General features: G+C 45.1%; 2 protein-coding genes across 4 annotated transcripts in view; one reads left to right on the top strand and one right to left on the bottom strand.

Annotated features, from left to right (window-relative positions):
- Positions 1 to 282: 282 nt before the first annotated feature.
- On the bottom strand, positions 283 to 1,601 carry LOC148778074 (uncharacterized). Its single transcript, XM_088834998.1, has 2 exons — positions 1,116 to 1,601; positions 283 to 760 (listed from the first exon to the last, which is right to left on the bottom strand). The coding sequence occupies exons 1-2, from the start codon at positions 1,599 to 1,601 to the stop codon at positions 602 to 604; spliced, it is 645 nt and encodes a 214-aa protein (XP_088691124.1). The 3' UTR covers positions 283 to 601.
- Positions 1,510 to 11,131, top strand: part of VAV3 (vav guanine nucleotide exchange factor 3) — a 457,960-nt gene continuing 448,338 nt past the window's right edge. For all 3 annotated transcript variants that reach the window (XM_055401823.2, XM_088835531.1, XM_088835532.1), the window contains exon 1: positions 1,510 to 1,850. In XM_055401823.2, the coding sequence (XP_055257798.1) occupies positions 1,647 to 1,850 (204 nt within the window). In that variant the 5' untranslated portion in view covers positions 1,510 to 1,646. The remainder of the gene's footprint in view (positions 1,851 to 11,131) is intronic.

The following is an 11,131-nucleotide window of genomic DNA, read 5'->3' as shown; positions in this document are numbered from 1 at the left end:
GCCAAGATTACAGGTTAGGAAACACTGTACCGTTGATGCAATCTGATTTGAACACAAGAGGAAGTTGCTGGGAAAGGATGCATGTGAGGAAAGGAAATCCTCAGGCCGATTTATTGTTTAACGCTCAGTGCACAGTGCTGTGCTTCTCACAGGCAAGTGGAAAAGGAGTGCTTGTCCTTAACAAAGCAGATACACTTTTAAGAATAACATTTTGACCTGCTTATAAAATTAATTTGGTTCATAGTAGTACATCTGAGCTACAGAAATATAATTATAAAATAAAAAATGATCTAAAGTCCCACCGATTTTCATATTTTTATTTTAAAAAATGTGAAGAATATATCTCGAAACAGAGATCCAGGACCACATTTACGCAGAAGTGCAAAAGTTCAAGTGGTAATAAATTATGATAAATTGAATACTGTTTTTTATTTTGAGGGGCAACAGGAGTAAAAGGGGGCAGTTAGGAGTCCCCCAGAATTTAAGAAATGCGAATGAACTGCTCAGCCAGCACTCGAGTTCTGGGGTCACGTTCCAGCTTTCACGAAGGGTCTCAAAACTTAGCCCACCCCGTGCCGCTGCGAACTAGAGTTCTACGCGCTCAAAACCGGCCCGTCGCCGACGCATGCGCAGTGCTGCCGCCGTGGCTCGGTGGGCGTTTCACAGGCCTATTTCTCTCCCGCAGGTTTTGTGCTTTTAGTGAAAGGGCCGGGACTGCGACGCCAAACATTCCGTGCCCAAGACGGGAGAGGGAAACCATCTATAAGTGAAAAACACGTCCCGTTGAAATAAGCTGCGGGGAGGGGTGGGGGTGGGTTCGGCAGGCGTCTCCAGATACACGCTTTTATTGTGGCAAAACATCCTCACGAGCAACTAACTTGGAGGAACAGGAGTTATCTGTAGCAAGAGAATTTAGAAGGTGGAAGGGGTGAGGGATAACGATCTAACTTTCAGCGTTGCGTTCTCAGGATGCCCTGTGCCTTTTTTTCCCCTTTTCATTTCTTTGGGGAGTCCGGATGCCCCAATTAATCCTTCGCTCCTCTCGTACCCTTTAAAAGGTGTTTTGGAGGTCCTAAAGGAGCCCCCACCGACTTACACTGTTTAGACACACTCACCCCAAGCAGGAGATCTCCGGACGCCTGGGGCTGCGCGAGCTCCGCCGACCTGAGGGCTCGTGGTGGGCGGGGGCGCCTTGCGGGAACCCCTTCGCCGCCCGCTCCCCTCCCTTCTCCCCGCCCGGGCCGCCGACCCCGGGCCAGGGCGGCGCGCGCTCTCCCACCCGCGCCTCTGGGGACTCGCAGACGGCAGCGACCGGCCCGCGCGCTGGGCATGCTCAGTCGCCCGGCGCCGGGCTCGCAAGTCGGAAGCCTGTGCGCGACCGCCGCCGCCGAGCCGGCAGGAGCGCACGAAGAGCGCGCGGGACTCGCTGCAGCGGCGGCCAGGAGGCGGCGGACCCGGGCCGGGATCGGAGCCGAGCCCGGCGCGGGGCCCGGGATCCGCCCGCCGCGGCGCCTGCTCCTTCGCACCGTCGCACCCTTGCAGGCAAGGGGCCGGCCGCGGCTGGCGTCGGCGGAGCGGAGGAACGGCGGCGGCGGCGGCATCTCCGCTGCCTGCCCCGGCCCGGCAGCGTCCGGGAGCCGTCGGGCATGGAGCCGTGGAAGCAATGTGCCCAGTGGCTCATCCACTGCAAGGTGCTGCCCGCCAACCACCGGGTGACCTGGGACTCGGCGCAGGTGTTCGACCTGGCCCAGACGCTCCGCGATGGAGTCCTGCTCTGCCAGCTGCTCAACAACCTCCGGGCACACTCCATTAACCTGAAGGAGATCAACCTGAGGCCGCAGATGTCCCAGGTAACGAGGCCGGCGCGGTCGCCTCCGCCTCCAGCCGGCATCTCCCATTAATCAGCCGGCTAATGTCTTTGTGTAAATGCAAACATCTACCTAGATTGTTTGCCCTGCCTTCTGCTTTGCAGACCGCTTCGGCTTCTTGTACCTTGGCTTGACAGGGTTTAGATCTTTAGTTGAATGCTGGAGCCCTGTGTCCTAAGGTGGTATGAGGATTTCTTAAGGGCTTTCTGTGAGGCGGTGAAGAACAAGCTGTCCTAAGGTGCCCTTCACCTACTGGGGGTGGGTGGGTGGATGGGTGTGTGTGTTGGGCGCAACAAAAAGAGTTTGGTCCAGCTATTTTTTAATAACGATGGGGATGCATAGGAAGGAGTTGATGTGGGTAATTGTGCCTTTAGTTCTTTTGCTTGCATTTCGTCCCCATGTTTTCTTGAAAGAGGAAGCGTGACATAAATGAGGACTCTAGGAAGTGGAGGGCGTTCCGGTACCGTTATCTGTACAGGAATGACACTGGCCAAAGGGCGGAAAAGGGAGCACAACGTAGCGGCTGCCCTGAAAGCCCCCTGAGCTTGGGGCCGGCTGGCAAGCTTCATGGTTGTGTTTATAGCTCGTCTTAAGCCATGTGAGAAGGAGCCAGTCCAACCTCTCTCAACAGCGGCAGGAAACGAGAAGTTTCGCCCCAGATTCCGCCTGCCTTCATTCAGTGCTTGCTCAGGTGGTATGGTGCACTCTTGGCTTCTGTGGCTGGAGCCCTTCCTGGAGGTGCCTCTTTGAGGAGTTTAAAAAAAGAAAAGCAACTCTGGAAGGCTGTTTGCATCCTAAACTCGTAAGTCGCTACACAGTGGAATGGTAGTTTCTTGGTCCTGTCAGAAAGTTTTTAATGCAGAAAGCTGTTAAACACAACTCAGTACATCTATTTTCTCTTTTAGAGAAAACGCCACTTTCAGAGTAAAAAACCACTTTCAGCTTGAAAGGGAGAGGAAACAGTTCCCTACACGATACACTTTAGCAGCACTAATCCTGAATGATACAGAGCCTCAGCTACTTAGCAACCAGAAAGTGCCTTTTACAGCAGAACTTTATATAATGCAGTCTCGAGATAATGTAATAATTATGTTTTTAAAGTTAGAGCACACACATTCCTCTCTTCTGGATGTCAGCGTTTCATCAGGGCCGGTCTGCATACCTTGCCCCTCTACCTTCAACCTGCTGGTTAGTGGTTCCCAAGAGAGAACAGGCTTGTAAGCGGTCAGAACCATACAGTTTTAGAAGTGAGATAATTTATTTCATACTCTCCCATATTCTGGGGTGGTGTTGGCTAACTCCATGAACCCCTTAAGAGTTGTCACAGTTCGGAATATCCTGTCCAAGGATTTAACAGACTTTTCCATTAAGCTGGAAGTTGCTGCTTTGCACAGAGTTCTCTAGGGAGCTGCGACTGATTATCCAGTCTGCAGATCCCCATTTTCCACCTGGCCTATGGCCTTAGGATGCTTTGGTCCACCAGCAGGTAGTATGGTGTGTATCCTGAAACTGAACCCTTGGGGGTTGTTCATTAAGTGGTTCTCAATAATCAAGTGTTTTTGACAGCTGAGGTTTCTCTCTGTTTCAACTTTCTAACCTTTACTTCAGTGTTAACAATGGATGAACATTTTTTCAAGTGTGTTTTTGCTCTTTGTTCTCCTTGTAGAATATAGTAGATGTAATTTAATATTTTTGACGACAAAGAATCATCATTATAAGCACCATTAATGAAAATTGAGCTCGTACACTACTCTAAGAACTCTATTCCCTACTGGGAATACCACAGTGAACACCTCAGGATCCTTGCCCTAAAGTCACCATGTTATAATAAGCTGAACAGTTGAATGACTTTCCTTAGGCTGTTTTGCTTTGGGGTTCTTAACCCTGAGCTTCCTGGTTCCAAATTCTCCGCAGTAATTTTCTATGGACATGACTTAGCGAATAAACAACAATTTCTGTGAGTGTGGATTTCTTCCAAAAATGAACTGTGGAAGGCTAGTACCTGAATACAGTGATGTCTCTTTTTACTGTCTTACTGATTCTTGGCTACATTGCAGAGAAAGGATGTTGCTGAACAGCTGAGTGCTGCACAGGTGATCTTGTATTATGTAAGTTGTCCTTAAATCCTTAAATGAGACTTAGTAATGTTTTCATTAAATAATTTATTGACATATTTAATACGACTTCTGTGCCTGGCAGATACTATGCACTTAATAGGTGTTCACTTTTAGCAAAATTACTTATTTTTTTTTTTTGCTATTGTCACATTAAGAGTAAAAGGTTACAATCAAAATTCTAAACATCAACTGCAAGGTCTTACAAGTTCCTTTGGGCTGACATCTCTGCCTCTAACTACTCCTGTCTTTCTCGGTGAAGGTTCTGGCTGCTTCTGGTAATAAGGCGCCTAATCTGTCAGCTCAATTCATACACTATAGTGAATAATCTAATAACCCAGTGAAACTCTGACATATGTCCCAGCAGACCTTACTCTTCTGAATTTAGAGTTCCTATTACCAGTTCTTGTGGCTTTTTCTGTGTCTAAGACTCATTCTGTCCACGTGCTTAAGTTTTGTTGAAGATATTAATTTGAAATAGACTCTTTATAGCACCTGATCTTTAAGCCAGGAAATAACTGGAGACTCTTACTTCAGAGTTTTGTGGTATTTTAGACTGTTATGAACAGATATTGACACCAGAAATTCTAGTGTATCAGTATCTTGTTTATTGCTTGTTTTTAATTTTTCAGAAAGAGGCTAAAATGAGTAGCCTCTTTTAATGCTTCTCTCCAATGAGTGGGGTTTCTTCCACTCTTCTTGTTTAGTCTTCTACCTTATTTGTGTTAAAAAATGATAACCCTCAAATAATTAAACAATATTAGGTTTCAATCTTGGAGTCTTAATCAACTGTCCTCCAGAATAAAATTATAAATGGGATCTAGATTCTCTTAGTAATTGTTGTTTTTGGCTGTGGACATCGGCCTTTTGGGGGTCTTGTATTGAAAAAGGAGAATATTCTTCAGTTCAGTATAGGTTCTTTTTTTGTTTTTGAAACCCTGATTTAGATTTTATTTTATTAGTTAAAGTGCTAAATATTAATCACATTTAGTTACACATTTAACATATTCTTTTTATTATAAAGAATAAAAGTTAAATAAAACCCAGATGATCCATGAAAATCCATACAATCTATGAAATCTGATCTCTGTATATACTAGACAGATTTACTTTTCATCCAAAACAGTGTTCTAGATAGGATACCAAGCATATACATGATTCTGGAAGAGAAGAGCCTTCCTGTGCTATTTGTACTGGGGAGGTGCTTTGTGGAAGACTGGGTTGTGGGCTTGATGTCACTTTTGGTGGTTAAGAAGGTCTCCATAAATGCCTGTAGTCAACCACGGATGTATTGTCAATGAAATTATCTTAATCTTAGTGTTAGTCACTCAGTTGTATACGACTCTTTGTGACCACATGGACTGTCACCCATCAGGGTCCTCTGTCCATGGGATTCTTCAGGCCAGAATACTAGAGTGGGTTGCCATTTCCTTCTCCAGGGGATCTTCCCAAGACAGGAACTGAACCCAGTTTTCCTGCATTGCAGACAGTTTCTCTAGTCTTATTATTTTGTAATTTTGCTTTGTCTTAGGATGGTAATAACACATTTGATAAATTTACTGACCACTGTGTACAGTATAGATAAACTTTGAATTTTCTTAAAATGACTTACTCAGTTTTCATGGGTTCCTTCAACAAATAGTTTGTTCCTACCATGTGCCAGACACTGTTTTAGGTACTGGCTTGGAGCAGTAAGCTCAACAGAGTCCCTGCCCTAAAAGGACTTATATTTTAGTGAGGAATAATAAATAAACAGCTATATAATGTGATGGGCTCTGAAGAGATGTGAGCCTGGTAAGGGTCTAGAGAGAAATGTGATTTGATTTTATGGAAGGTAGTCCAGAAAGGCTTCCCTGAGGATCTGACAACTGAGCGGGACCTGAAGGGAGTGCGAGAAGGCAGGAATGTAGATGTTTGGAAGAAGTAAGTTCCTGGCAGAAGGAACACCCAAGTGCTAAGGTTGTGAGGGGTATTTAAATGGCAGGTAAACTGGAGGAACATCCAGAAGGCCAATGGCTAGAGGAGAGTGAGTATGGGAAGGAGTGGTAGGGATGAGGTCAGAGAGAAGATGGGGACTAGATTTTTAGCACTTGTGGGCTGTGGAGGACTTAAGACTTTCACCCTGAATAAAAGAAGAATCATGTGGCCTGACTTAATTCCAATAGGGTCATTCTGGCTGCCGTGTTGAGAGTAGATGGCAGAGCAGCCAGGATGGAAGAGTCAGGCTCAGGCAGTCATTCTGGCAGTGATGATGGTGGCTCTGACCAGAGTGACAGCAGGGCAGGGGGTGGGAAAGAATCCAGCCTTAGGTATATTTTGAAGGTAGAGCCAGCAAGGACTTATTGACAGCATCAGATGACAGGTGTGAGAGGAGCCAAGAATGACTGCAGGGTTTCTGGCCTGAGGAACTGAACTGATGGAGTCTTCATTGACTGAGATGGAGAAGGTGGAAAGTGGAGAGAGGGTGAGGACGCTGTGGAGTTGGTTCTGTCTGAAATGCCCATCAGGACTGTAGATGCTGAGCAGGCAACTGCAGAAGCTGGAGATGGAGAGACAAAGTTCAGAGTCATCAAAGTATAGATGGTATTTAAAATCCTGGCAGTGTATGGTATCACGTAGGCAGTAGTGTCCAAAGAAAAGGTCAGAGGTGTGAGCCCTGGGGCTTGCCCATGTGTCAAGGGTAGAGAGATGAGACCCTTGGCCACGGGGTAGGAGGGGAAGCCAGCAGAATGTGGTGTGAGCACATCAGGTGAATAAAGTGTTTCTAGGAGGACTGATTAGACATGTTAAATATTGTTCAAGTGAAAACAGGGTTGAAGATGGACTATTGTATTAAGCACTATGAAATTCTTGAGTGACCTTGGTAGAAACAGATTTGGGGTGTGATGGGCAAACACTCCACTGGAGAAGAACAGCAAATAGGAGCGGATCTAGACCACAAGTATAGTCATGTGTTTGGGGTAATTTTGCTGTAGAGAGAGCAGATAAATGGGATAGTGGCTAGTAGGGGAAAAGGGATCAAAAGGGTTATTTTCTTATCATATAGAATTTTTATGTAATACCAATTACAAGAGCTCTTTTAGATTTAGACAAATTTTATCATATGGGACAGTTGTATATATGTGTATTTGTGGAAAAGATGTGAATGTATATAAAAAAATAAGTGAAATATATTTAACCAGAAAGTGTTAGTCGCTCAGTCATGTCTGACTCTTTGTGACCCCGTGGACTGTGGCCTACCAGGCTCCTCTGTCCATGGAATTTTCCAGGTAAGAAAACTGGAGTGGGTTGCCCTTACACCACTGTGGAACAGATTGTAACAAATCTGCCCACTATGTGGGAGACCTGATTCGATCCCTGAGTTGGGAAGATCTCCCTGGAGAAGGGAATGACAGCCCACTCCAGTATTCTAGTCTGGAGACATGGACAGAGGAGCCTGGCGGGCTACAGTCCGTGGGATCACAAAGAGTCAGAAACGACTAAGTGACTAACACATACACGTATATGAAATATATTTAATGTGTTTCTAAAACTTTTCATTCTGATGGCTACTCTGCTGAATACCATTTCAATTCAGTCATTGATGTCCATGTTTTTTTCCCCAACATAATATTTTTCACCGAGTACTAAGCATTGGTGATCCAGCATTTCTTAAAGAATTCACTTTTGTCCCCAGGATTTCCTTCAAAGCTCCTAACACACAGTTGGGTTTTTTGTTTTTTTTTTTCCAAATAGTATTTGGTTTATTTACAACTGGTATTACAGTGATTGTCTTTTTCACCTACACAATTGGGTTTTTATTGCTGTTACTGCTTAAAGAGAAGTTTATTTCTGCTATACATAACTGTACATTGTTTGAAAACCATATTAGTTTTAACTTTAAGATGGGCTTTCCAAATCCAGGTCTGCATCCCTACGGCCAGGTACTGCTGTGTGAAGATTACTGGGTTATATAGTTGAGGGGAAAAAGGCTATCCTTGTCCAAAAAGAGTGGTGTGCCAGTTACATTTTTAGCCAGTCAGTTCAGAATAATGTCATTATTTAGTCTTCTCAGGAGTCAGTAACCTCTTTGGCATTTGTTGGCTTATTCTCTTGGCCAGCATAATTTTAAATTTGACACCAATCAAGATCTTTTCATGTGAAGTAGCTCAGGCATCTTAAGCACTTGGTCTGTCTGCATACTTGATGGCTTAACCTGGGTTCTCTAGGAACCAGAGCCTGGGATAAAGGATTGGAGTGCCAAAGTGTTACTGGTGAGATACAGTCCCATGTCTGTCAGGGTGAAGAAAATGAGACAGTGCCTTTTTTTTTCTAAGATGGAGAAAATTATATCATATTTGTAATGCAAGTAGGGTTGATCCAGTGTAGATCACCACTGATAGGATACTAAGTTTCAAATAAAACGTACACTTTTTTCTTTTTTTGCCTTAAACCTGCAGTGGCAATTTGTATTATTGACTTTCCTTCTGTCCTGAAATTTTAATTCTCACTACACTACACTATTCTGGTTCTCTTGTATTTTTTATGTTCTTAACTTTTTCGCTGGCTTCTCTACAAACACCTTGAGAATTTTTGAGTTTTCTATTTTGTTGCCTTTTTTGTGTGTGTCCTCTTCCCTGTATTATTTCATGACACTGTGGTATTACCTCCTTTTCATACTCTGATGGACCCGGTGTTCATGATGATAGCCTATATCTGCCTATTTTATGTCCCCATCTCTGGGGTTATAGTTTCTTCGTGAATGGATGGATGCATGAAGATCACATGATCAAAGTTCACCATGGAAAGTTCTTCCACAGCAGAGTGAAGGGTGAATTGGGCAGGATGGAGCTGGGTATGAGAAAGACTCCTGCTGAAGTTCAGTCAAACGTAGATGAGGCCGGTGGATGCACGGCCAGAGAAGGGGCTGGAGTGAAGGCACAGGGAGGAGCAAGAAAGATGAGAGGTGATGGAGAGTTGTAATGGATCAGATTTGGGACCACTTAGATGCAGTGAGAGTGGAAAGTATCCAGGATGAGCCTTCGGTTTTAGGCTTGGGTGACTGGGGGGACAGAGAAGAGGTGCAGATTTCAGAGAGAAGGGCATATAGACAGTTTTGGATGTTGAGTTTGAAGTACCAGTTACCTTCTGTGTTCTATTTCAAGCATCCTACTCTCTCACTAATCCTTCCTGTTTGGATTATTCTACTAATACCTAAAATTCAGTACTCTTTTGAACTCTGGTCCTCCCACCTCTTCACTGCCTTCGTGTCTTCATTTCCTTCCTACTCATCTTAAATACCATGGCCATTGTAGCTACTTCCTTAGCTTCTCTTGGGTAGGGATATTCAATCTGTTTAAAATACAACCCTGGTTAAATCCAGCTGTCCACTTTCTGCCTGCAGCTCCGCTGCTGAACCCAGTGGAGGAAAACTTAAGCCTCCTGCATACACTCACTTGAAATTCAACATCCCTGTCCTCAGGTAGGTGACTCAGCCATCTGATTACCTTTCTCTAGACTACACATTCTTAAAGTATGATCTGGAGACTTCTGTGAAAGTGAAAGTTAAAGCCACTTAGTCATGTCCGACTCTTTGTGACCCCATGGACTATACAGTTCGTGGAATTCTCCAGGCCAGAATACTGGAGTGGGTAGCCTTTCCCTTCTCCAGGGGATCTTCCCAGCCCAGGGATCGAACCCAGGTCGCCTGCACTGCAGGCGGATTCTTTACCAGCTGAGTCACAAGGGAAGCCCGAGAATGCTGGAGTGGGTAGCCTATTCCTTCTCCAGTGGATCTTCCTGATCTAGGAATTGAATCGGGGTCTCCTGCATTGCAGGTGGATTCTTTACCAACTGAGTTATGAGGGAGACTTCTGACAGCCCCTCAAATGCTTTAGTGTTAAGGTCAAACTTTTAAAAATAATATTAAGACATTATTTGCCTTTTCTCACTCTCATTTTCTCACAGGTGTATAGTGGAGTTTTCCCCAAGCTACATGCTGCTGATGTCGTTGCTGTGGTTTTATGTTTGTGTATATGTTAAAAATTTCTCAGTTTTAAAGTTCCAGTATGTTAGGTGTTGATAGATAAACTCCCAAATACAAAAGCTGCTGAGGATTCTCAATAATTATTTTTTTAGGAGTGTAAAGGGGTACTGAGACCAGTTGAAAAACTTCCCTAGACCATTCAGTCTCTGACTCTCCCAGATGCCTATTTGGTACCTTTTTCTTCTTGAACCTCCATTTCCATTCTTCCTCTCAGCTTGGTGATCTTGCTTCCTGTTCCTCTGAGAAAACAGACACAGTCAGACGAGAGTTTCTTCAGGCTCCCACCTTCCTGCATCTAACCCATAGATGATGCTTTCTCTCGTGTTCTCTGGATGAATTATCAGTGCTCCTAGCAAAGGCCAGCCCTCCTTCACTCCATCTCTGTGCTTTCCTATGTCTTTTCTTGTCTCCTGGATCTTTCTGTTGGCACTCACAGGGTGCGTTTTCAAGATAGAGACACAAAGGCTTGCCGATGACCATCGGGAGTGAAGGAGAATGAGCAAGGACTCCTAAAGCTTAACCTGAACTACTAGGGCAGGTCTCCTGTCTCCCGGCTTCCCTGGTGGCTCAGAGGTTCAAGCGTCTGCCTCCAATGCGGGAGACGCAGGTTCGATCCCTGGGTCGGGAAGATCCCCTGGAGAAGTAAATGGTACCACTCCAGTATTCTTGCCTGGAGAATCCCATGGATGGAGAAGCCTGGTAGGCTACAGTCCACGGGGTCACAAAGAGTCGGACACGACTGAGCAACGGAATGGAACGGATGGACTGTGGGAGAAAATCCAAGCTCCTTAGTAAGCACTCAGGGGCCCATGGGCTGGTACTGCTTCATGTCTGAAAGCTTTCTCAACTCTGCTCCTGACCTTGCTGTGGCTTCTCAAATGAACTGTGCTGTTTAATGTCTCTCTGCTATTGCGTTTGCCCATTTCTGCACGTGACATGCTCTTTCTCATTAGTCTAATTAGTCTAAATGAAGATTTGGTTCAAGGGCCCTTTGCAGCGAGGGTCACCCTGCCCCTCCCACGTGTGTGGCTGATCCCTTACTGCTTTGTGCCATACTGTAGAGTGTACAAGGTTGGAGGGCAGCATTCCTTGCACAGTTTTGCAGTCTTTTTCTTATCTCTGTC

The sequence above is a fragment of the Moschus berezovskii genome, chromosome 4, assembly GCF_049115385.1.
Source record: "Moschus berezovskii isolate FMDL1 chromosome 4, NW_MosBer_1.0, whole genome shotgun sequence".
In the NCBI taxonomy this organism is placed as follows: Eukaryota; Metazoa; Chordata; class Mammalia; order Artiodactyla; family Moschidae; genus Moschus; species Moschus berezovskii.
The sequence above is the reverse complement of the archived record's forward strand: the minus strand, read 5'-3'. Positions and strand labels throughout refer to the sequence as shown.